The sequence below is a fragment of the Paramormyrops kingsleyae genome, chromosome 4 (assembly GCF_048594095.1).
Source record: "Paramormyrops kingsleyae isolate MSU_618 chromosome 4, PKINGS_0.4, whole genome shotgun sequence".
Taxonomy (NCBI): Eukaryota; Metazoa; Chordata; class Actinopteri; order Osteoglossiformes; family Mormyridae; genus Paramormyrops; species Paramormyrops kingsleyae.
Genome location: NC_132800.1, coordinates 5,869,475 through 5,897,136, shown reverse-complemented (window position 1 = coordinate 5,897,136; position 27,662 = coordinate 5,869,475). Strand labels below are relative to the sequence as shown.

General features: G+C 45.2%; 2 protein-coding genes across 8 annotated transcripts in view; both read left to right on the top strand.

Moving 5' to 3' along the window:
• Positions 1 to 27,662, top strand: part of LOC140588675 (polymeric immunoglobulin receptor-like) — a 233,436-nt gene that overhangs the window by 68,935 nt on the left and 136,839 nt on the right. The gene's annotated exons all lie outside the window — the stretch shown is intronic.
• LOC140588677 (polymeric immunoglobulin receptor-like) overlaps positions 19,185 to 27,662 on the top strand; it is a 76,977-nt gene continuing 68,499 nt past the window's right edge. For 2 of the 3 annotated variants that reach the window (XM_072710494.1, XM_072710493.1), the window contains exons 1-2: positions 19,185 to 19,329; positions 26,984 to 27,304. In XM_072710494.1, the coding sequence (XP_072566595.1) occupies positions 19,284 to 19,329; positions 26,984 to 27,304 (367 nt within the window). In that variant the 5' untranslated portion in view covers positions 19,185 to 19,283. The remainder of the gene's footprint in view (positions 19,330 to 26,983; positions 27,305 to 27,662) is intronic. The other variant, XR_011989830.1, reaches the window with a different exon arrangement.

Genomic DNA, 27,662 nt, shown 5'->3' with positions numbered 1-27,662 from the left:
TTGGGGCAGGTAGTGAATCAGTGAGGTTGAGGCTGCAGCCAATGAGCTTCTCTGCTGCTCGGATGACGACCTGCAGCCTCCGATTGTCTTTTATCATTTGTTGTGTCTATCATTAGGAAAACCGTGATACTGAATGGGGAGTCTTAAGTTCACCACTACATTTTATCACCATGTGCCAGATCTACAATAACATAACCTGAATGTATTATTCTGCAAACAACCATTCTGTTTAATATATTTCATTATTCTAATTTCAGTTCCAAAAATGACTTTACCTTTAGAAGCTTACCAACAGAACAGTGTTCTTTAATGTTTAATTAATCCTATTTTTGCTGCTGCTCACTTTCAAAACGAAGAGAATAATGATAAACTGAGGTAAGCCTTCAGCAGCATTTACAGTAGTGTGGTGTCCAGCTAGCAGCATTTACCTGGTCACACTGTAATGGTGTCACGTCGAGGGCAAGGACAGAGGCGAAGACAGGCATGGAGGAAAACCAAAAGGGGCTTTATTAAAGAAAACTACACTACAGGCAGGGCAAAGGAAACAGACCACAAGGGGTCCAAACAGGGTAGGGAGGATCAGGCAAGAACACTAGACACAGGACACACTGGGGAGCAAATGCAGGCAGCAACATCAATGACTGGACTGAGGATCGCAGGACTGAAGGAGGGAGGGAGGAGATGAGAGGCACTTGGGGTGATGCACATGAGGGCTGTAAAGAGAGGAGGGATTAAACCAGCAACAGGTGTGACTCGTTAGAGGGAGAGAATGAGGGGGAAGGGATGCAGGGTGTGATAATGCCCCCCCCCTCCAATGCACGCGAGGCAGACTGGGGCTGGGACCCCACAGGGACCAAAAAACAGGCCAAGGGGCAACAGACACTGGATGGGATGGCAAAGGGCGCAGATCGCCATGGACACAGAATGACCCTGGACAGGACTAGGGACAGCAGGGAAGACTGCAGGCTGTACGTACACTAAGATGGGAGACACAGTGGAAGAGGGCAGGACAAGACACCAGACGGGCACTGCTGCAGGGATGACAAAAGGAATGACAGCATGTACATCACACACCAGGACAGGACACTCTGTGGGAAGACGGGACACCACTGGGAGAACTGGGGTCAGACAAGGGACAATGGGGATGATAACATGTACATCAGACACCAGGACAGGGCCACAGACGAGTGATAACACGGGACAAGAAACATTTCGTGTGGTATATAGAAGCCAGAGAAGACAAGACAGGCCGTTAACGGGGTAAGGAACTATATGGACTGCAGACCCGACAGGACAAGACCACGCAGGAGTAAGGAAACAGCTCACGATTGGGTAAGAGAGAACTAGGACCGGGACGAAAACACAACAGAACACCATAGAGACACACTGGGTACACAGACATGATGCTCAGACAGGGGCACCGCACTAACAGGAACCAAACACGGGCAAGAAACCAGAAACGACAGGGAACGCAGGGCACAACTGACACACAGACCAACACAGGGTGGACAGCTGAAGGACAGACAGACAAGGGAGAACCATGGGCCCAGGAGGAGTCAAGGTGGGACAGGGCACTGGGGCAGGAACTGAGGCGGGGCAGGAACTGAGGCAGGGCAGGGCAAGCGAACAAACATGGGGGCGCTACAGGGTGAACTGGAAATGGGCTTTGGGAGAACAAAGGTGGGACAGGACCATGGGGCAAAAACTTATCTGAGGCAGGAGGGGACAGGACTGAGCTAGGGGGTCTGCTGGTCCCCAGAAAGCAGGGCATTGACCCTGGGACACGAGCCCCTGCTGGGTCTCGGGAGGCCAGTAGGGCCACATCGAGCCAAGGGGAAGGCAGGGTTGGGGCCGAGAGGCTCTGTGGGCATCGCCAGGATGGTAAGGCAGGGGGGCGCTGTCAGGACCACAGGGCGGGGAGGGGGTCGTCGGTGGGACCACAGGGCGTCAGTACCGCAAGCCTGGGACCTGAGGGTGAAGGGGAACCTGCAGGTCAAGGACATGGACGGGGGCAGGAACAGGAACCAGAGGGGCCTGCAGGGCAGGAGGGCTCAGAGAAGCCAGAGCGGTGGCCAAGGATGGTGGCTTTTCCCAAGGACAGTGGGCTGGAGACGTCTTGGACCTGGAGTGAAGATAGAAAGAGAGGAAGGGAACAAGCAGAGGGTGTGGGGGGAACAAGACTGCAAGACAAGTTAAAGTTTATGGGAACACAGGTGACCTGTACAACATGCCCTGGATGAGGGATACGGTGCTTAATAAATAAACAATAAATAAAACACAAATACATAACAGGGCTAATCATTTTTATGTGTGTGCAGTTTAAACAAAATGAAATCAAATTAACTTACCTGGGGATTTTGGTAATTCTGGAATTCTGAAAAATAATACTTTAAAGAGCAGTTTAAAAATGTACTGAGAAATATACATTTTTCTCTTAATAAACATTAAACATTATTATGAAACATTCCACATATACATCTCAAAATTTATCACACTTAATTCATTATCTTTGATACTGTTTCAATTAATTAATGTTCCCCAAATAGCAGCAGCAGAACCACAACTTCATCTTTTTCGTATTTTGGCTCTTCTCTATGTAAAGAGCTCTACAAGCTCAACTTTAATATTAATTTCCCACCACTTCTACCTCTTCTATCTCTACCTGACCCACATCTATCTCTACACCGCCAGTTTCCTCCTGACCTCCTTCTCTATTTATAATCTCAACTAGTACATCACTTACTATTATTTCCAATATGGTTACATCACTCACCATGTCCGCACCCTCAATAATTACCTCCCCTACTTCCACCCCCACTATCTCAACATTTACATCCCCAGAATTTACTTCTGCAAGCCCGAACTCACACACTTGGACTTGCACAGCCTCCACCTTCACATTTCCTTTCGTATCCTCTGCCTTCAGGGAAATTTTTCCCCCCTCCACCTTAACCACCTTCACATTCACCCCCACCTCACCTTGCTTCCATTTTGCATTTTATTAATGCCTACATTCAGGTCTGCGGCCTCCACCTGTACACTGGAGGTCACCCCCACATGTTTTTCCCTCTCTGCCACCTCCACCTTTTCCCCACTAATCACACCCTTTACCTCACCTTCCCCCTGGCTGGCCCTATTCTTCCTGACCTTCTTCTTTTTCTGAAGGTAGTATGTCTTATAAATTTACCACTCTTCAGATGTCAGGCCATAATTGTTCTGAAGAGTTTCAGAGACAATGCCAGCATTGCCTTTCATCCTCACACCCTCCCCTCCCTTACACCAGTCAGTCACACCTCCCAGTGCTCCCATAACCTCCTCAGCCTGGACAGTGGGGGGTGTCGCTGGTGAGCACTCCTCCAAACCTTTCTTATCTCCCCAGTCGATCACCTCGTCCCACAGGTCCCAGGCTCGCCAGTGCTGGTCGTTGGTCCAGGAAACAGCTCTCGCAATTCTCATTCTGGTGAATAAACAAGACATATAATTAAGTAGCCATCTGTGACACTCACAAAGCCAAACTAGGCACTGTATTTTTTCAACTTACTCTAGACATTTCCTAAATGCCATTCACCAAGAATGCCTATGGAAAGGGATGGAGCCTTTATTAGCTGCTCGTGGCGTCGAGGCTAATCTGGCAGTAACGGCCGAATTGCTAAAACTGCTTCACAATACAGTAAAGCTTGCGAAATTATGACGCTGCTTCGCTATAACATCGCCATGGTACCGAACCTAGCAAAAGGTTAATCTTACTTCAAGAACATGGGACATTTAAAAAGTAAACGTATAGGCGATCTTTTCAGAATAACATCTTCAGATGAAATGCATTATCACAGGCCGGATGAGTATAACCAATCATATCAACCATAAGTCTTATTGTTTTTAAGTTTAATACAAATATTTTGTCATACCATTCAAATATAAACAATCATATTAAGAATAATGGCCACAGCATCTACAGTTTAAACTACTAATAAATATATTTCAACGATATTGTGCGGCAATATTTGCATGAATTATATTACAACATAAAATTAAATATAAAATTAAATACGCTAACAAAACATAATCTGAATGAATAGCAAGAAACATAGGAAGAGATGCTTCTCACCTCTGCGCCATCTCTCTGTCAGAAAGTTTATATTTGACCTGCAGATTTTGTTTCTATGGAAACCAGCGAAATTTTTAATTGGTCGAAAAGCATAAAGATATGTACTGACACTATGTTCAACGAATGAAAATGAGAATTAATGTCAGGGAGGGACGAATTTGAAGCTGGACCAATCAGAAGTAGTATGTTTAGTTTGTGCCTAATATAGCTGGGCGTGATTGGATTTTGTTGATCTAACCGCCTTCAAGCCCGTAAACCATGTATCTACTTAATTGTCAATGGGAAACCACGCAGTTCCGTCTATAAAGTGTGTCTGTAATTTTATATGACATTATGTCTTTGCTAGGCAGTATTACGGTAATGCGTAATACCGCGGTGTTTGGGATGTACCGCTGCTGCATTTCCATAGCTGGTTAACGCAATTAGCATTTTAGCAACATTATTGGTAGGGCGACCTCAACTTTCATCGAATTTCACTGGCAACATCTACAATTCAGGAACTAGTAGGTCTTCTGATAGTTGTTTACGCTTTTGAGAAAGAACACTATAGTTCTTGTTATTCAAATTCTGTGTCCTGTTGTTTTTAATTTCTCATAATATGAACGAAGATATGTCATATACAAGTTTTTTGAGAGACAAAATTTTGTTTTGATTTATATTTTATTTAATGGTAAATAAAGTTCATATAAAGCTATTTTAGAATTAGTGCAGTGTTTCGTTTAGAATTAGTGCAATGTCCTTAAAAACTGCATGTTCAAACCTAACGCCATGCCATGATAATAACTGCTACACAGATATATTTCATTCAGGAATCTATAGATGGTTTTCGAACACGTGACTTCCTTTGTTTATCGCCGCCATGTTGGTGGTGTTCAAGGTAAACAAACTGTGCGTATTTTGTGTCTAGAATTTTTTTCGCATTCATTCAGAAATGTCTTAAAAATCTTTGTTTACAGGAGTAAATTAGACAAAGTAAGTCGTCAAAGATATGAAGATAAACGAAGTTGATCCTTATACGATCGAAAAATCAGCCTGGAATGACGACGTTTCGAAGTGGGCGGATGTGTGTTATTATGTAGGGTGACCAGATAATCCATGTCAGGAAGACACTTTGAGCTACTTCGGGTTTTACAAACTGCTTTTGAATTGAAAGGCTCCTGTGCTCGGCTAAATAGTTCAGCCCTTCTTGTGCTTTGACTGGTTTGTTTCCTTGACTTAAAGACTCATCCAGCTGTTTCACATTAGCATTAGTGACACATGCATGATTATAGGAGACTGACCAATCAGCTCATAGCAAGAACTCAGTGCTCAAGTGAAATCCAGATCTGTCTAATTGAAATGGTAATTTGCAATTTCTATCCTAACTCAGATCCTAACTCATGTCCTCCCTGACATGGATTATCTGGCCACCCTAGTATTATGACCTTTGTGTACCCACGGGCAGGATGCTCCATTCGCAGAATCTTAATGAGCCACCGCTAGCTCCCTGGATTATAATTCAGAAAGATGGCAAGATTTTATCGGTCCACTGCAACTGCATGGCAGGCTTGGGAGAATGCTGTACACACATTGCTGCTGTGTCATTCTTTATAGAAGCTACAGTGAAAGTGCGTGACTCCCAAACAGTAACAAATGAAGAAACTTATTGGCTGCCTGCTACCATGAAGGGAATAACATTCAGTAATTTCTGCAAAAATGATGCATTTGAGTTAAGTTAGTTATCTCTTAACTGGCAGGGTAAAGAGCAGGGAGCACGTTTCACTTGTTTTGGGTATGATGGTTATGTTTTTGATCATCCACAACTGTGACTAGTTAGGCTAAATATTAAATGAGTAAAGTACTGTTGATTTTGAACAATATTTAAAGTATGGAATTTGCTTATTCAGTAAATCAGAGACAACTCTCCCGCTATTATTAATGATATCGCCAAAATGGTGTTTCTGTCAAATGAAAGATGGGATATGAAAGTCATCTGTTACATTTTAGGTGTCAGTGTAATACCAGACAGGGAAATGAGGGTTACCCCAGTCAGACAGAACTGAATAGGCACCATCAGAGAGGTAAAATCTGTAGTATTAGCATAATAAAATAAAGGATTTAGAAATAAATTACTGTGCAGAAAATATGGTGGAATAATTTCAGATCAGCAGTATTTCCATTATTTACAACCATCTACACATTTGTGATGAATTTGAGATCTACTGAAAAAATCTACTGATTGCCTTAGCCTTTGTGATGGTCTCGGCCAAGAGGCTGGGAGTTGAGACTGACAACAATCCAATGAAGAATAGAAACTTTCCCTAAACAATTTGGAAGTCAGATATTTCTGTTCCTGGTGGTACTGTATGATTGTATGATGTTAATGGTGGAGATTCGCTAGTTTTGGTTCGCTAGTAAGTCGGTACGTTTACATGCACAGCTAAGTCGAGCTACAGTTATAGCTTGACTACAGCATTTAATCGGACTACTGTCCTTGTCCCAGTATACGTGCATGGGTATGGACAAATGAAGTGACACAAGCTTTAATTAAGATCTGATCTGAAGAACAGATACAAGATCAGGATAGCATAACATGGGGTCCTTGACAGCCAAATTTGTCGTCTTCTTGTCGACAGATGTTTTTTCATCTTGATGACAAATTACCGCCGGTAAACGGTAAAATGACACTTGTTCCCTTCCCCCTGTGTTGCTACAACCAACAATAGCACAGAAATGAACCATTTTCTCCCTGTGTTCCCTGGCCTTTTAAACTGCACGCTGTACTACCGTATCATGAATCACTTCGATTACTCCAAGATGGCCGACACGCTATGTGCACAGACAGTCATATCCTCCTTTTTCCCTCCCCCTACCCATCTCCCCATCAACAAGTAGCATCACTCTCTCCCACCCACAGTCGCACAAAAAATGTGAAACACACACAGAGTCTTCTTCATGACGGTGGGTGAAATAAACCACAGCTGCTGTTAGATTATATATCTAATTTAATTTAAATGAAATGAATTCAGTTGGTTTAATTAGGCATGAGAAAATGTGTACTTTCTGGATCTGACATTTGCCTCTCTGTCTGTAATGGAATACATTCTGCAAGTAACTTCCCCAGCACTGAACTTAGCATACTAGGGCAGTTAGTGGCTCAGCAGGTTAAGTCTCAGTGTCTCAGTGTTCAAGTCAGTGACCCTTAACCCCCAGCTCCAGGAGTGCCACACATTGGCTGACCCTGTGCAGTGACCTCCAAGGTATGAAGAGTAAGATGGGGCAGGCAAAGAGATTCCAGTGTACTTGTGCAAATGGCAAATAAAAGCATTTATTTAACTATTTATATTATGTTACGTTAGGATCCTGTAGCAGAACTGTTTGGTCCCTGTGGGGTCCCAGCCCCAGTCTGCCTCACGTGCATTGGGGAGGGGGGGGGCATTGTCACACCCTGCATCCCTTCCCCCTCATTCTCTCCCTCTAACGAGTCACACCTGTTGCTGGTTTAATCCCTCCTCTCTTTACAGCCCTCATGTGCATCACCCCAAGTGCCTCTCATCTCCTCCCTCCCTCCTTCAGTCCTGCGATCCTCAGTCCAGTCATTGATGTTGCTGCCTGCATTTGCTCCCCAGTGTGTCCTGTGTCTAGTGTTCTTGCCTGATCCTCCCTACCCTGTTTGGACCCCTTGTGGTCTGTTTCCTTTGCCCTTCCTGTAGTGTAGTTTTCTTTAATAAAGCCCCTTTTGGTTTTCCTCCATGCCTGTCTTCGCCTCTGTCTTTGCCCTCGACGTGACACCATTACAGTGTGACCAGGTAAATGCTTCTAGCTGGACACCACACTACTGTAAATGCTGCTGAAGGCTTACCTCAGTTTATCATTATTCCCTTCATCTTGAAAGAGAACAGCAGCAAAAAGAGGATTAATTAAACATTAAAGAACACTGTTCTGTTGGTAAACTTCTTAAGGTAAAGTCATTTTTGGAACTGAAATTAGAATAATGAAATATATTAAACAGAATGGTTGTCCATCCATCTTCTGAAACCACTTAATCCCAACCAGGGTCACAGGGTGTCTATCCCAGGAACAATGGGCACAGACAGGGACCAACCCTGGGCAGTCGCCAACACACCACAGGGCACACGCACACACAACTACAGGGCCAATTTAGACTAATCAATCAACCTATCCTGCACATTTTTGGACCGTGGGAGGAAACTGGAGCCCCCAGTGAAAACTCACACGAACAGCGTGCAAACTCTACACAGATAGGACCCAGGACCAGACCCAGGACCTTCTCGCTGTGAGGCAGCAGCACTAACCACCGCGCCACCCTGTTGAAATGGTCGTTTGTAAAATAATACATTCAGGTTATGTTATTGTAGATCTGGAACGTGGTGTTAAAATGTAGTGGTGAACTTAAGACTCCCCATTCAGTATCACGGTTTTCCTAATGATAGACACAACAATTAATATTAAACAAATGATAAAAGACAATCGGAGGCTGCAGGCCGTCATCCGAGCAGCAGAGAAGCTCATTGGCTGCAGCCTCAACCTCACTGATTCACTACCTGCCCCAAGAACAAAAAGGCGACCTGGGGGGGATCATCGCTGACCCCTCCCACCTCAGCCATAAACTCTTCCAATGAAGTTCTTTTTTTTGGGGATGGATCTGATCCATCAGAACCACCAAATCAAGAGAAGAGCAAAGCTTTTTCTCTGAGTGGTTGCTCTTCTCAACACCTGATCTGCACTCTGCCGCTGGACTACTGCATCTGGGCACTTCACTCTATATTTGATTTTTTAAAAATTTTTATTATTACTTATACTACGGGACCGTTGAATGCTTGAATCTGATTGGCTGACGAACGTTCTGAGGTATGCAATTATTTTCAGGGAAACGCACGCCGAACGTAGTTCCAGGCAGCTCTCTTGACCGTATTACAGTTCCATATCACTTCGCATAGTTAACTGTAATAACGGAAATTAGCATACAGTACCTATATACAGCACACAGGACTAACAAAAACAATAACATGACAGACGATTTTCCGAAAGTAAATTTTAATATTTACGGTGAATATGAAACTTTCAACAACTGGGCTGCAGCAGTATTAGACAGTCCAGATGAAAAACAACATAAACGGAAGCGGACATCAAAGGCAGCCGGCAACAACAAAAGACATAAAACGATCAGCGAAGAACAGCTAGACATTATTTTTCTAATAATTCAACGGCCCGTCGTCAATTATTCCTTACATATTTATTTGCTTCATTAAAACGAATCCCTTGCTTATTCCCTTTAGGCTTTATTTTAATGTTTATTAGGATAGAATATATCATGTCAAATTCAGTGTATACACACCTACTTGTCTCATAAAAATGATTGACTGAAGTCAACTTCCAAAAACTATCGGTGCTCTGACAGTGAAGCTCTTGTACATATAGATTGTAAAACGAGAGTTAACTGTAAGATTACCATATGTCCTGGGAAACCCGGACGTTAATTTTGGTTTTACAGGATGATTAGGGAAGACTTATTATAAAAGAAGTGCTGTCTGATTGGCCAGTGAACGTGAAAAACTCAGTAATATTCTGATCCCCGGACACGTCCTCTTTTTCATCTCACCAAATATGGTACCTACCCATACCATTATCCTTCGTCCACCAAACTTTACAGGTGACACAATGCAATCAGGCAGGTAACGTTCTCATGGCATCTGCCAAACCCAGACTCGTCCATCAGACTGCCAGACAGAGAAGCACGATTTGGTCACTCCGCAGAACACATTTCCACTGCTCCAGAGCCCAGTGGTGGTGTGCTTTACGCCACACCATCCGATGCTTGGCATCGTGTCTGGTGATGTGATGCTTGCAAGGCCATGGAAGCTCATTCCATGAATCTCCCAGTGCACAGTGTTTGTGCAGGAGTTAATGCCAGAGAAAGTTTGGAACTCTGCAGTTATTGAGTTAACAAACCTTTAGCAATTTTTACACGATATGCACCTTAGCACTCTGTTACTTCACGTGGCCTGACACTTTGTCGCTGGGTTTCTGTTCCTGAACACTTTGCAATAATACCACGTACAGTTGACTGTGGAATATATAGCAGGAAAGGAATTTCACAAATTGACATGTTGCAAAGATGGTAACCCATGACAATACCGACGCAGCTCCATCCAGAAGGGCTCCCGAGCTGTCATCGCCGTGGACCGGCTCTACGTGGATGGGCAGCTCTACCGCGACCCTAACATCACTCCCTGGTTATATTAACACCACTCCAGATAAGAATCCTTTATATTTTTCTTCTTTTCTCTAATCCTCTTCCATTAACATCAATCTAGCTTATACATGTTAATTCATTAATTTAATGTTATGTCATAACAAATACACTACCGTCAGTCTCCGCAGCGCTACAGTGCTAACAATGTTTTTGTTTCTCTGTTTCTCAATTATACCCTTACCCGCGAGCCCCTTTGTATGTCTTTTTCACTTCTCCTTGATTTCCCTGCACCGATCACCTGCTTTCAATTTCTACTCAGTCACTCAAAACACCCTCGTTCTTTACACATCTGCACTGCACGACCATGTACATATGAACTCAGTGTCACCACAACCACTCCGACCTCATAGTGCACACAGACATATAGGATACACACACACACAAGTGCTCACACACTTGCTCATATCTCACTCATTTGCACGTACAATATTAGTTACACACACACGTCTATGGGCACAATATGGTTTGTCTCATGGAATGTGCATGGAGCTGGCTCCAGAGAGAAGAGGTTAAAAATATTTAGCCAGCTTAGAAAACTACAGGCAGACGTTGTTTTATTACAAGAGACTCATAGACCTGTCACAGCTACAGATGAACTTAAAACACCTGAGTTTCCTAATGTGTTCTCAGCCTGTTATAACTCTAGGCAAAGGGGGGTAGCAATTTTTATACATAAAAATGTTAATTTCACAGTACTCAACACAATTACAGATCCAGAGGGTAGATTTATAATCATAACTGTGTGCGTGTGTGTGTGTGTGTGCCCAGTGACGGCCTGGCACGCTGTCCGCGGTTCGCCCCGTCCCTCTGCCCAGTGACGGCCTGGCACGCTGTCCGCGGTTCGCCCCGTCCCTCTGCCCTGTGACAGGCTCCAGGTCCCCCTGCACCCCAGACCAGGATAAGCAGCTGGAGGATGGATGGAGGGATTTTTGTTTAGTTTTCTCTTTTGGTATGAAGCTTCACTGAAACATGCTTTATGCTCCATGTGGAAACCATGGCGTCAGGACATGTTGCTAGAGCAGTGAAAAGCCAGTGGTTTTGTTACTTCCCTCTTGCTACAGCTTCTGCATATTAGCACATGGGGAGTGTCAGTCTCCACAGATCTGGGATCAGTGATACACGTATGGATCCTCTGATGCTCCTGTTTCTTCCCACTGCTGGGCTCACAGGTGAGTGTCACTCATTACAGTGGTACTGAGTAGAGATCTCTCTCCTGCTCCTCCACACACTGTCAGATACAGTTCGGAGATCATGATGTCAACTGTAAAATGATGGTGGTCTTAAGTAAAAACATCTTTGTCTTGGATATTGGAAATACTTTTCACATTCTTACAGATGTACCATGAATCAGGTTATTGATACTATAAGACTAATAGTTAAATATACTGTGGCACTGTGCAGACCAAGACATTGTGGCAGTGAATTAACACGGATTCACATGAAACTGCCTTTTTCTCACAATCATTAAAAGGACCACACACACGCAACAACACAGCAAGACCATGAATGGCAGGGAAAGATGGGGAAGTTATACTAAGGACAGTAAGTCACACACACAGCGGGTAATTACACAATGGGTAAGACACGCGAAGATCAGGCAAGACCCGAGTACAACCACTGTTAAAGGCAAACTCGACAACTGGATACACAGCACAACAAGTATTTACACTGACAAATACAAACAGGGGCTATATACACACACTCATGAGGCATTCTGGGACATACAGTTGCCTCTGGCTCAACAATACTGTGTGATACTGTCATCTCTCACATTTAGTGTTTAAGCAGTAGAAAGACTCAGATAAAATGCAGATAAACTGTCCCTGTCTCTTGTATCCTTTGGTTTTGTGTGAGGCCTGTGATCGATCTTACTGGGGTCATTTCAGCAGCACAGGTGGTTATGTGAGCAGACAGCCGGGATGCCACCAGTCATTTCTGTGTGTACAGACAGAGGGGTCTAAACACCCAGCTTCATGTGCTACTGGGGCAGGTCTCTGTTTATCAGGGGTCACGATCAGCCTCGAGATTAGACCTGATTGTCTTTCACTCTGCAGTGGGTTTGGAGAGCTAGTTACCCTCTAGCTGGTAGAGACTGGGGGCAGCGTGGGGGCCTCACACCTCCAGGCTTGTGGTTTCCATATCCGGCCCCCAGCTCTCTGTCCTTTTGTTTAGTTTTATATGGTTATATAAAGTATGGTAACATTAATATAAGCATGTAACTGGCTCATATTTTATGCATAGTGTATTTTATTTTGAACTGTGTAAAAATCACAATGTTTGTTCCTAATCTGTGTGTTCAGGTTCCCCAGGGCTGTCAGTGGACAAACAGGAGGTGACGGGTGTGGAAAGAGACAGTGTCAGTGTTCAATGTCGCTATGGAGACAGTGACAGTCTGAAGCTGTCGTGTAAGGAGTGTTTCAGTTTATGCTGAAGCCAATTATTTGTGCATGAATCTCTCAGGGTCAGAGGAAGCTTGGTGACCTTTATGAAGCAGAATGAGTCAGACGAGCTGTAAAATAAATGGTTATGCTAACTGCAGTGAGGTCTCTCTCACGCAGCCCTGCTCAGTCTGTAGAGTCACACCATGAGAGTCAGTTAAACACAGAGAGGTTGATCTGCAGTGTAGGATTGTCTGCTGGGAACCTGTACAGCCAGTGCTTTGTACCGCTGATGGCCTCTTCGTCACAAGCGCTTTACTGCCATCTGCTGGTCAATGTTTATCATTGGTTTATTAATTAGTAGGGATGTAACGGTATCAAAACTTCACGGTACGGTAATACCTCGGTATGAATGGCACGGTACGGTATTTATTGAATCATTTACAGGAAAAACAAAACTAATGAAGAGACTCGAAAAAAGTGCCAGAAGTGTTTATTAAACAGTTTACATGAACACTGAATATATGAATGGCATACAAATTAGCCATCTATCTGTAAACTTTGAAACAGGAACTTCAATTTTTCAATTTTAATAACAAAAAATTATTAAACCATGTAAAAAAATAAAGTTTCAATTTAGTATTTCCATCTCTTTTCCTTCGCCGCTACTAGCAGCACCCGCCATTTCCGCATTACTGGATCTGTAGCGACAACAGACCGCAAAGGATGATGACCACGCCTGGGCTGATGGGAATTGTAGTTCCCGCTACCTCCCGTTCGCTCCATTCGCCTGAGCAAACTTTTCTCAGAAGACCTATCGTTTTATCGAGTCATGCGACCACGGTAGTATCGAAAAAATTTGCTATTGCGGTACGACGGTATTTACAATACCGTTACATCCCTATTAATTAGTGAACGTAAAATTGCATCAAATTTCATTGCTTATTAATTATTAGATTATTCATGTATACTGGTCATTGTTTTGATTTAACAGATGGTAATTTGATGATTAACTTTACATTTTGTATTGTTCTGAAGTTTTTATAAAAAATTTAAAATTTCTCAAGCTTCAAGTAAATTGTATGTGGTTTGCAGGTCACTCCTCCCTGTCAGATCCCACCAATCAGTGACCCTCTCAGACTGTGATGTAATACAAAACCTCACAGTGCAATATAATAGAATAGAAAACATTACAGTGGGCTGCGAGATTTAAATGAGCTACTTTAACTTATTAATTACTTTGGACAATCATGGTTCCCAAAACTCTATATTGTTACAAATGTCTTTGCTCCAAAAAAATGAGGAAGAATCGAATGGTCACGCACATTGACGTTTAAAACAATTTAGCATCCTAACAACCTAACATCTCTAACCCTCTACAGTCCAAAAACATGCTGAAGTGAACAGGAGCTACTAAACTGCCCAAAGGTGTGAATTTTGATACATGTAGCAGAATTTTGTTTATCCACTAGAGGGCAGCAACACATAGGAGATTCTCTAATAAAGGGATCTGATGCTTCAGGAAGGAGCTGCAGAGGAGAAACCCAGGTATTCCAGTAAGGCAGGGGTGGGAAATCTTGCAGGTTTTTGGGATAACCTGTAGGTCAGCTGTTCAAACCCAAGTGTGAGGACTCTTCAGCCAATCAGTCTTCTAATTAGTGACCTAATTAGGGAGATGCAGCGAAAACCTGCATACACACTGGCCCTTTGCGGATAAGATTGGCCACCCCTGCAGTAAGGAATAGATGAATATCAGACAGACCCACCATCTGACTATAACACACAGTGTTTAAATAGATTTTCAACACACTCATATAACAATGTCAATATTAAATCTGTTATGTATGGCCACTAACAAAGAGATACACGGACTCAGAGTTGCCGTTCCTACTGCTCTCTTTAATGCAATTGCAATAGGTAGATAAACAGTACAACTTCCCGCGCGCTATGCACATACAGATCTCCCCGGTATATATATGAACCACATTACCCATAAAGCAATGGTAACTAATACGGTGGCTTCACCAGCCCGTAATACACAACATACTCCTCCCCTCCTAAATGGCATGTCTCGGGCATGAACAAGTAAAGAATCATAACACAATCACTCAAACCCTTTTACTCAGAAACTCCCTGTACTAGGGTGAGAGGGTAGACTACCTCAGCACCCACTAACCCTGGGGAATTATTCTGCCCCGTTGTTCTTGGGTTAGTACTACAATGAAAGGCGTTCAGGTGGTTTCCTTTCACGATATGGGTTTCGTCTTAACACTGGAAAAGTCGCCATGGGAGATGGTTGCTCCTGAGAGGTTGCTGTATTGCTTCCATTGGCTGTTTCAGCGGAAGCTAGGGCTGGTGTCCTGGGCGTGTTCATTGAAACATCTTCTGAATTGTTTACTCCTGTCTCCTCCTGGCTGCCACCAGAGTCCTCCCCAGGCACTCCTCTGAAGAGCAGCTGATCGAGATGTCGACGCCATGTCTGATTATCATGAGTCTGAACCGTGTAGGACACAGGTCCTGTCTTTTGTGTGACAGTGGCTGGAACCCATTTCTCATGGCCAGAATAATTGCGAGCAAGCACAGCATCTCCATTAGAGAACTGTCTATCCTTAGCCCCCTTAGCCCTCTGGCTAATTTGATCGCGCTGCTTGCTCTGTACAACTGACTGTGTGGGTTGTGGTTTCAGCAAATCAAACCGTGTTCGCAGTTGGCGTTTCATGAAAAGGAATGCAGGGGATGCTTTTGTAGTTGCATGAGGTGTGTTTCGGTACAGCAGTAGAAATGCTGCCAAACGCTGCTCAAACGTTGACTTCCCTTTTGCGGCCTTGAGGGAATGCTTCACAGTTTGGACCATGCGTTCAGCCAGTCCGTTTGTGGCTGGATGGTACGGACTAGAAAGAATGTGCTTCACTCCATTGGCACACAGAAAATCTTTCATCTCTTGAGATGTGAACTGCGGTCCATTATCCGTGACCAACTGTTCTGGCAGTCCATAACGTGAAAACATCTCCCTCAAGATCTGAATGGTTTTCTCTGATGTTGTGGTGGACATGACTACAATCTCAGGCCACTTAGAATGTGCATCAATGGCCACCAGCAGCATCCTACCTTCAACTGGACCTGCAAAATCCAGGTGAACACGTTGCCATGGAAATGTTGGCCAATCCCAAGGATGAAGGGGCGCTAGGCTTGGGGTATTTCTGATAGTTTGACACTGCGCACATGACTTGGCTTTCATCTCAATTTCGTGATCTAGTCCTGGCCACCAGAAATAACTCCTTGCCAGCTCCTTCATCCTGACAATGCCACTGTGTCCTGAGTGTAGCTCGTCAAGGACCAACTTCCTCAGCCTTTGTGGAATGATGACACGCATTCCCCAGAGCAAACATCCTGCTACTACCGTCAACTCCTTCCCCCTCACTAGGTATGGTCGCAGATCAGATACAACATCAGCTCCTAGTTGCTGAGCCTCTTTCGCCGCTAATTCCATTGACACGGAAATTTCTATTGCTTTTTGGAGTGTCAAGTTCGCTTCGCTAAGTAAGCGCTTTTGTATCGCTTCACTACGCAAGCCACACACCAATCTATCCCGGATCGTGTCATTCAAAGCTGCATCGAACTCACAGTGTTCAGTTAACTGTTTTAACACAGCTACATATTGCCCAATGGATTCTCCGTCTTCTTGATTGCGTTTGTGAAACCTGAAACGTTCGGCGATAACTAGTGGTTTAGGGGCAAAATGTTCAGCCAGTGTCTTCACTATTTCACCGTAACTTTTACTGCCAGGGTTTGCCGGTTGAAGCAAGCTTCTGAGCAGCCCGTAGGTTTTAGCACCTATCACACTAAGAAAAGTTGCTACTTTCTTTTCTTCAGTAACACCATTAGCCAACACAAAAAATTCAAACCTCTCTGTGTAGGAGGTCCACTGTTCGGCCATCTCATCAAACTCCCCGAAAGGCGCCCGTCAGTGAGTTCGCCATGTCGCCCTCTTTTTTTTCTTTTTCTTTATTTGCACCGCGACGTGTGCGTCCCCCCTCGGAATTATAGCCACGCAGGTCCGTCAAACCTCGTCGCCAGTTCTTTGTTGTGTATGGCCACTAACAAAGAGATACACGGACTCAGAGTTGCCGTTCCTACTGCTCTCTTTAATGCAATTGCAATAGGTAGATAAACAGTACAACTTCCCGCGCGCTATGCACATACAGATCTCCCCGGTATATATATGAACCACATTACCCATAAAGCAATGGTAACTAATATGGTGGCTTCACCAGCCCGTAATACACAACAAAATCCATGATATGTGACTTTTTATGGCTGATGAACTTTGAAAGCCGGAATATATTTGAGAACAAGGGCCCCCTTTATGTATAAAACATCACAGTGGACTTACTAATGGCACTTTTCCACTGGCATACAGGAACTTGGCTGTACTGGACCCGTACCGCAAAGAGACATGAGTTATAGCGTGGTTCTAGCTTGCTGCGATTTGCAATTTTTGTAGTTCCGATTGATCGGGAATGAATCAATACAACACGATGTATTTTGTTCAGATAATCCCTGCATACCGACGCAGATCACCAGTATATATGTGTTTTTTAACCAATCAGATTGTGGTGACATCACCAGCTCGGTTTAGTCACACTTTCAGCCTGGCTAGTAAGCAAAGCCATGCCAGTATGGATATGGGTCGGGTACAGCTCTAATAATTTGCAATGGAAAACTGTCTCTTTGCGATATGGTCTGAGTATGGCTCGGTTCTTGGTGGCAGTGGAAAAGCAGCATAATTTTAGAAATGATTGCAGTGTTTTCTGTGTCCACTATGTGGCAGCAGTTCACAGAAATGTTCAAATTCATTCCACCTGCAGGATATATGCTGGATTGACAAAGTCTGCAGAAATCATCACATACACCAGTACATCCATATCTGTACCTGCAATCAAAGTGAGATTAATTAGTTTGCAGTTGGCCACAATGTTGAGAGTATTGGTTGAGAGTATTATGCCCGTCATACTGTGACCATTCAAACGAGACCAAACATGGGTGTATGTGTCCCTCTTGTTAGTCTGGGGTAATACCTCCTGTATTGGTGTGAGTCAGCGAGTGTAGGATGCATCTGTGTCTTGACGCAGCCAGGCCTTGTCGCTGGAATTTAGCTGCAGGTTTCCGGCCGCCCAGTGGGGGTGAGGTGTCCCTTTTGATGTGGTGATCTGGTGATTTGGGTCCAGTCTTGTCGGATCCGGTGGACCTTTGCCTTAGGACACTGGGTGGAACATTGCAGGCTTGCAAGAGCTCAGACCGACGGGGCCTGCAAGGCCTGCGGACCTACTGCAGTGATGCTTAACAAACTGTATAAAACATAATAAAGACTGAACCAAAGGCCTGAGGTCAGACCCTCTGTATGCAGCACACAGTGTTTCTGCAGAGTCTCACCCTCACATCCTGTATGATGACATTTCTGCTTATTCTGAGAATAACTTCGGTGTCATGCTAATGATTAAGCTGCTTTATGCTCATGTGTGAGAGAAAAATGAGGAAGTTAAATATATCAGAATTAAATTTCTAATGTTATTTAAATATTTGTTCTTGTAAACAGTAAGACAAAAGCAACATCAAAATGTTTCCTTTCATCAGACAAGAAATACACAGATATTACATCAGTGCACAAACAAACAATGTAAAGATTATAGTGTCGTGAGTCGGCTGAAGGCCAGAACAAAGTGGACCATCACACAGTACAAAACAGCCTTTATTAATAGGCTAAGGGGTAAAACATCACATGAGATGTACCTGGTCTGTCAGTATATCAGTGTGAGAGCAAGAGATGCCCTGGAAGTGGTGTGCATGTATGCAATAGCAGAGCAGAGTTAGAGACGGCCGCTAAAAACTTTGCCTGCAATCTAACTGTAAAACAGACGCCTGGAACAAGAAACAGGGCAGAGGGAACAAGGGAGCCGACCGCGGGCTGCAGTCTGCAAGGCTGATAAAGGCTCCTCCCCAGCTGTACGCCATCAGGCACCATCAGCCAATGAGGGAAATGCATTAAAGGACACATGAGTTAGCAAACAGCAGCCAGCCATGCTGCTACAAGGCAGGGCTGTAACAATAGCCTCTGACAGTGTGTACTGACCCACACTGCAGTGTTTACAGTGTCTCTCCCTCTCTGTTCATCAATTCACTGATTATTTTTGTATTTGCAGAAAACATCTGTGAGTCACATAAATGATAGAGGGACAATATTAATAGATATTAACTGTAATTCATGAAGTCATCTTTGCTCCTGCTGAAATTTTAATTTTAATTAGTTTGTGCTTTGATAGTTTACTTTATGCTGCACAGAGGAATAATAATGGAATGACTTACTGAAGTATTTGGTGCTAAACATTCAGCCTTGTGGTTTTGTCACTTCCTGTTTAAAGTGTCCACTCCCCCTTCACTCTGCCTGCTGGGTGTGAGAATAGAAACGACAGAGACAGTGAAGGTACAGAGGATGAGGAAGTGAGTGTCAGTCTCCACAGATCTGGGCTCAGTGACACACACACGTATGGATCCTCTGATGCTCCTGTTTCTTCTCATTGCTGGGCTCACAGGTGAGTGTCACTCATTACAGTGGAACTGAGTAGAGATCTTTGTCTTGAAAATTGCAAATAGTATTTGCATTCTAACAAACCTTTTTGTACATATTTTAAAACAAATTCTTTTGAGCCTGCAAATGGAATCACTTGATAAAGTTAATTTATGTTATTTGTATTTATTAATGATTGTAATATTTCTCTTGAATTCTAAGATTTAAGACAGGACCAAACCACCATGAAACAGGATTTTGATATTATAATACCCAAATATACTGTGTGATACTGTAACGTCTCTCTTTTAGTGTCCAAGCAGTATAATGACTCTGTCAGTGCAGATAAACTGTCCCTGTCTCTTGTACCCTTTGCTTTTCTGTGAGGCTGATGATTGATCTTACTGGGGTCATTTCAGCAGCATAGATTTTCTAACTTCACTCGGTGTTTCACTATGGGAGTCGCTTTGGGCGTGACCAGCTACAGAAGCTCCAATGACATCAGGTCTGTCTGTGATGGACAGGTCGACCCGAGACCAGGCTCCGCCCCTGCCCTCACTACCGCAGTTGACTTCCATCTTCCTCACCCAACAGTCTAGACCCCCCCCACCCCAGCACGACAGACACAGGTTCTCAGGCTGACTGTAACCTGTATGAGGTCTGCATACGGGCAGCAGTAAAGCTGGGCATACCTTAGCCAGTGACCCAGGATGCTGGTGAGAGCGCCCTCTAGCTGCACCTGTCTGCCCTGGGGGATGCCCAGAAGGCGGAGGGCATGGACACGGCCTATGACCCCTAACAAGGGTCTCTTTCGCCTGGGCCTGGATAAAATGAGGGAAACCAGCACTGTCAGGAAACAGGAGGATGAGGCTTTCAGTCTGTTTACCACACAAGCAAGTCAGTCAGTCAGGCTTTGGGGGGGCAGCAAGAGGCAGGCAGGCTGGGGCCAGAGGGCAGCTCCTGGTGGAGATCAGGCCAACCAGCAGTGGAGAGTGGCCAACCCAGGGCTGTGGGGGAAGCATCTCTTTGCTGCTGTGGCTTCTGACCCCATGAAGGTAAAAGGTAGCAGGCCTCCGACTCCCCCCCCCCAAAGAGGAGCTTGGGGTCTTCAGCCCCCCTGTTCTGCCTTCAGAGGCTCCCTTTCTTCCAGGGATCCCCGCTGTAAGTTCTCCTTCGGTTCAGGAGAATGAGGCTCCTTGTCTAAAGTGTCACCAGGCACTTTCACAGTGTTATCAGTCTGTATCTGTGTGTTTTTACAGGTTGGCTGTCTCAGGGTCATCTGTGCCGACACCTCAGGACTGGTGTAAGAATCAGCTTTCTGGGTGTTTACAGTCCACGGATTTGGGATACTGCAGTGCATTCTGGGAGTCGTCTATCTCTCACAGTGAAACACCCAGCGAAGTTAGAAAAAGAACTTTGTGTTACTTGACATAATCCCTGGTTCTTTGGTAAAAGAGGAAGGAGTTGCATCATCACTTCCCTCCTTGCACAGGCATGGGAAGGAATCTCTCTAGAATGACCCGTCAGGGAGGTCAACTGGGGTAGTGAGAGCAGGGCGGAGCCTGGTCTCAGGTGTACCTGTCTGTCACAGATAGGCTGATGTTATTGGTGCTTCCATAGCTGGTCACACCCAAACTGATCCCCATAGTGAAACACTGAGCAAAGATATCAAAGAACCCCCAGGTGTGGGTCTTAGGGCCTGGGAGGAGAACTGAGGGGCAAGGCTCCCAATGAGGCATCTAGGCTTTCATATCTATGAGCAGAACATCTTCCCTGTACATTATAGTGCAGAGTGACAGTGAAACCAACCAATCATAATGCGTTATGCAGGGGGTGGGAACATCACAGGACACTACAGATATCCTGATGAAGGGTCAATAGCAATGTTTTTATTGACCAATCAGAGGTTTCTCAGCCTCATGTGACGTTCCATTAACATTGTAGTGCGATCACTGAAAAATGGGAACTGAGGCAAAGACTGAGGTCATAACTAATTTGTTAACCAGGTCATGTTGTCTTAGAAATTTCACTGTAAATTTACAAAAAGAAAAAAAAACTCTTATTATCTTATTATTTTTTGCCAGTAGTACATTTTTAGGCTTGAGGGGAGGGGGGTAATTGGGGTGGAATTGAAGATCCACAGTGAGAAGATTAGGGGGTCAAGATCAGGAGTCAAGATCAGGGGTCAAGATCAGCCTCAGGGGTCGAGATTAACCTGGTTGTCTTTCACTCTGCAGCAGGTTTGGAGAGCTAGTTACCCTCTAGCTGTTAGAGACTGGGGGCAGCGGGGGGGCAGTTTGCATGTTCTTCCTGTATCTATACTGGTTTCCTATGAGCTCTCTGGTTTCACATCTAGTGAAACATGTTCCAGGTGAACTGGTGCCTCTAAAAGTGCCCATAGTGACTGTATGTAAGTGTTTGCCCTGTGACAGACTGGCATCCTGTCCTGGCCGTTCCCCTGCCTTGTGCGCTGTGACTGACTGACATCCTGTCCTGGCTGTTCCCCTGCCTTGTGCCCTGTGACAGACTGGCATCCTGTCCTGGCTGTTCCCCTGCCATGTGCCCTGGGACAGACTGGCATCCTGTCCTGGCTGTTCCCCTGCCTTGTGCCCTGTGACAGACTGGCATCCTGTCCTGGGTTCCCCTGCCTTGTGCCCTGTGACAGACTGGCATCTTGTCCTGGCTGTTCCCCTGCCTTGTGCCCTGTGACAGACTGGCATCCTGTCCTGGCTGTTCCCCTGCCTTGTGCCCTGTGACAGACTGGCATCCTGTCCTGGCTGTTCCCCTGCCTTGTGCCCTGTGACAGACTGGCATCCTGTCCTGGCTGTTCCCCTGCCTTGTGCCCTGTGACAGACTGGCGTCCTGTCCTGGCTGTTCCCCTGCCTTGTGCCCTGTGACAGACTGGCGTCCTGTCCTGGCTGTTCCCCTGCCTTGTGCCCTGTGACAGACTGGCGTCCTGTCCTGGCTGTTCCCCTGCCTTGTGCCCTGTGACAGACTGGCGTCCTGTCCTGGCTGTTCCCCTGCCTTGTGCCCTGTGACAGACTGGCGTCCTGTCCTGGCTGTTCCCCTGCCTTGTGCCCTGTGACAGACTGGCGTCCTGTCCTGGCTGTTCCCCTGCCTTGTGCGCTGTGACAGACTGGCATCCGGTCCTGGCTGTTCCCCTGCCTTGTGCCCTGTGACAGACTGGCATCCTGTCCTGGCTGTTCCCCTGCCTTGTGCCCTGTGACAGACTGGCATCCTGTCCTGGCTGTTCCCCTGCTTTGTGCCCTGTGACAGACTGGCATCCTGTCCTGGCTGTTCCCCTGCCTTGTGCCCTGTGACAGACTGGCGTCCTGTCCTGGCTGTTCCCCTGCCTTGTGCCCTGTGACAGACTGGCGTCCTGTCCTGGCTGTTCCCCTGCCTTGTGCCCTGTGACAGACTGGCGTCCTGTCCTGGCTGTTCCCCTGCCTTGTGCCCTGTGACAGACTGGCGTCCTGTCCTGGCTGTTCCCCTGCCTTGTGCCCTGTGACAGACTGGCGTCCTGTCCTGGCTGTTCCCCTGCCTTGTGCGCTGTGACAGACTGGCATCCGGTCCTGGCTGTTCCCCTGCCTTGTGCCCTGTGACAGACTGGCATCCTGTCCTGGCTGTTCCCCTGCCTTGTGCCCTGTGACAGACTGGCATCCTGTCCTGGCTGTTCCCCTGCTTTGTGCCCTGTGACAGACTGGCATCCTGTCCTGGCTGTTCCCCTGCCTTGTGCCCTGGGACAGACTGGCATCCTGTCCTGGCTGTTCCCCTGCCTTGTGCCCTGAGACAGACTGGCATCCTGTCCTGGGTGTTCCCCTGCCTTGTGCCCTGTGACAGACTGGCATCCTGTCCTGGCTGTTCCCCTGCCCTGTGCCCTGGGACAGACTGGCATCCTGTCCTGGCTGTTCCCCTGCCTTGTGCCCTGTGACAGACTGGCATCCTGTCCTGGCTGTTCCCCTGCCTTGTGCCCTGTGACAGACTGGCATCATGTCATATATGGGTTAAATGCAGAGGACACATTTCGTTGCTGCGTACTGTGTGCTGTGCTGTGGTGTGTTAAGAATGACCACTGATCACCAAATTCTAAAAAAGATCAGCTCCATGCTCCCTGTACTGTACTGACCCTGTATTGGATAAGCATGTGCAAGATGGCTGGCTGAGCTAAAATGCATTAAAATGATTTTTGTATGTCAAGTCTTGTGAAGTAATTTTTATTTAAATAGCACATTTAAGAACAATGTATGTTGTGGCAAAGTGCTATAGATAAAAAAATACTACAATTAAAGAATAAAATACATAAAAAACATTGGACTATGTTACATTTTACAAAAATAAAACCGCAGTAACCCAATCAGGATAAAAGCCTGAGTATGTGTCTGCAGGTCTTTGGCTGTTGAGCTCAGCTGACAGAAACGCCCCTTCACAACAGCATTTATTTGTTTATTAAACTCAATGATGAATCATAAATGACACCAAAATTTTTACCATGTGACCTGTCACGCCTACAGGGGCGGGGCCGAGCAGGAACAGCTCGTTAGCTGTCGGGTTACCACCTATATAAACCAATCACCCCAAACCATCAGTGCGAAGTATTGAGCAGATGAATAGACGCCATACCGAGCATTCTCTCTGTCTTCAGTCTCCCCGCTTACCCTCGCCTTGCCTGTTCTCTCCTTCCGTGATCCTAACCTTCTCCCATTCCTTCCTCAGTCCAGTTCCCGATCCTAACCTGCCTGCCCCGCTGAGCTCGGCGTCCTGTGTCCTCCTTCTCTCGCGTGCCCTGTTTTGGTGTCTCTGTATCGGACGGATTCCCCTGACATCGACCTTCGCTTTAGGATCAAGACTTCGACTTCTGCGCACCCCTTCTGTACCTTCGCCTCGGTTCCCCCCAGGGAAAGCTCCGATTCCGCTCGCCGCCCTCATAACCAGCGATCGGACTGCGGAGCTGTCACCGCTTCCCCGTATACACTTGCTGGGAGCAGCGTGTGGCTCAGTGGGCTAAGCCTGTGTGCCTGTAATCACAAGGTCGCCGGTTCAAACCCAGCCTCAGCACGTCTGTGGGTTCTTGAGCAAGACCCTTAACCCCCAGGTGGCTGCCCTTCACAGACAACTTACTCTACAAAAGAGCAAGTTGAGGGAGGCATAAAAACAATTTCCCCACGGGGATCAATAAAGTATCAATTATTATAATTATAATTATTATTATACCACAGGTCTCGATTGCTCGCCTGATTCAACCTCCAGTAAAGCCTAACTTTCCCCGCACTTCTGGATCTTTGTCTTTCTTACCCCGAGATCGTGACATGACCGGAAGTTTTCTGAAATAGGCCCTAATTGTTCTCCGAGATCATGAACAGACCGTGAGTGACCAAAACTCATGACATCTGTCTTGTTTTCATTAATCTGGAGGAAAGTCGTTGCCGTCCTGTTCTTAATATCCTCAAGACAGTCAGAAAGGGCCGTCAGAGAGCAGCAGTCACCAGGTTTTAATGGCAGATAGAGCTGCGTATCACCGGCATAGCAATGATATTTTACATTATAACGTTCGCAAATGGAGCCCAAAGGAAGCATGTATAGAGGGAATAGGAGAGGGCCTGTATCACAGCATTGGATATGTTTACAAGTAAGGCCATAGTACTGAAGGGGTGTGGCCATCCCACACAGTGACGAGCCCATTCATTCACCTCATCTGGGCCTTTTACTACTGATTTAAGGTCCTGGTTTTCCTCTCAGACCCTAGAACACACTCCCAGGCTCAGGTTCCCGATACCACATCCTGCTGTAGATCTTCCCAAGATCCAACACCCGTTTTGTTTTCCTGTGTCTTTTCTTGTTCTTATGCCAAGATGACAGTCTTTGTCTTTTACAGCATCTTCATGGTTCTTCTAAACACATGTGACCCTAATCCAAGTATTGTGTTAAGTTTTGTTTCATGTTAAAATGGTACTTAGTATAACATTAGACCATTGAACTGTTTACCTGGGTAATACAGCTATTTTTTTAAAATAATATATGCTTTTTTTATATATATACACTCACCTAAAGGATTATTAGGAACACCTGTTCAATTTCTCATTAACCAATCAACCAATCACATGGCAGTTGCTTCAATGCATTTAGGGGTGTGGTCCTGGTCAAGACAATCTCCTGAACTCCAAACTGAATGTCAGAATGGGAAAGAAAGGTGATTTAAGCAATTTTGAGCGTGGCATGGTTGTTGGTGCCAGACGGGCCGGTCTGAGTATTTCACAATCTGCTCAGTTATTGGGATTTTCACGCACAACCATTTCTAGGGTTTACAAAGAATGGTGTGCAAAGGGAAAAACATCCAGTATGCGGCAGTCCTGTGGGCGAAAATGCCTTGTTGATGCTAGAGGTCAGAGGAGAATGGGCCGACTGATTCAAGCTGATAGAAGAGCAACTTTGACTGAAATAACCACTCGTTACAACCGAGGTATGCAGCAAAGCATTTGTGAAGCCACAACACGCACACCCTTGAGGCGGATGGGCTACAACAGCAGAAGACCCCACCGGGTACCACTCATCTCCACTACAAATAGGAAAAAGAGGCTACAATTTGCACGAGCTCACCAAAATTGGACAGTTGAAGATTGGAAAAATGTTGCCTGGTCTGATGAGTCTTGATTTCTGTTGAGACATTCAAATGGTAGAGTCAGAATTTGGCGTAAACAGAATGAGAACATGGATCCATCATGTCTTGTTACCACTGTGCAGGCTGGTGGTGGTGGTGTAATGGTGTGGGGGATGTTTTCTTGGCACACTTTAGGCCCCTTAGTGCCAATTGGGCATCGTTTAAATTCCACGGCCTACCTCAGCATTGTTTCTGACCATGTCCATCCCTTTATGACCACCATGTACCCATCCTCTGATGGCTACTTTCAGCAGGATAATGCACCATGTGACAAAGCTTGAATCATTTCAAATTGGTTTGTTGAACATGACAATGAGTTCACTGTATTAAAAAGGCCCCCACAGTCACCAGATCTCAACCCAATAGTGCATCTTTGGGATGTGGTGGAACGGGAGCTTCGTGCCCTGGATGTGCATCCCACAAATCTCCATCAACTGCAAGATGCTATCCTATCAATATGGGCCAACATTTCTAAAGAATGCTTTCAGCAGCTTGTTCAATCAATGCCACGTAGAATTAAGGCAGTTCTGAAGGCGAAAGGGGGTCAAACACCGTATTAGTATGGTGTTCCTAATAATCCTTTAGGTGAGTCTATATTTAATTCTAAATTATTTTGTGTATATATTCTGAATACTGTAGGTAAATAGTTTGTATGTTTTGCAGTACTGTGGGTTAGTGTTTGGTTAGCATGTTTAGTACTTATTAATACTGTAGCTGTTTATGACTTTGAGGGTGATGTGGCCCACTGTCCTCTAACGGTTTAATTAAAAAGGTGTATATTTAGTCTAAGCTTACAGGTAAGCCACCACATAAAATAGCGTTTAGTAATACATTCCTGAGGACCCACTTAATTAACATAGGGCCTTAATTTAATATGCACAAAACATTTTAGTTAAAGGACTGAAGGCAGCGCCTTCTGATGGTAGCGGAGACTAAGGGGGCGCTACACATACAAACCAAGCCGTATTTCTTAGGGATGCTGTGATGTGGAAAATCTTTATTCAGTTGGCTATTTTCCCCACAGATGCTGACAGTGTTTACACAGTGAGCAGAGTGTCTGCATGGAGAGGAGGATCTGTCACCATCCCATGTTTCTATGATGACATATTTAAAACTCATGTGAAATACTGGTGCAGAGGGAGACAATGGAGTTCATGTCCTCCCATAGTACACAGTGACTCTCCACAGGAGGGTAAAGTGTCAATCAGAGATGATCCTGACCAGCAAGTCTTCACTCTGACCATCAACAGTCTGACAGCTGGGGACTCTGGTACCTACTTCTGTGGTGTGAATATCAGTGGAGGTTCAGATGTTGGAGATCATGTTTCCCTGTCAGTCACTGATGGTAAGATGTCTGTACTGCAGACTGTAGCCAATGAGATGCACAGTATGTAATATGTCATTCAGTCAGAAAGGAAGGACATTAACACGATTACTGAAGAAATAAAAAAAGAAAATATATCTTATTAAGATATTATTTATATAGGACAGGTTCCACATTGTATTCAATATGATAAATGAGACCTGGCAGAATTAAGTGTCAGTTTAAATGGGCTAATCAGAGGATTTAATATGATAAATCTGACAGCTATAAAGACTCTGACACCTACTCATGTGGTGTGGAGATCAGTGGAGCTTCAGATGTTGGAGATACAGTGTAGCAATCAATCCCTGATGGTATGATGCCCGTCATATAAATTTGT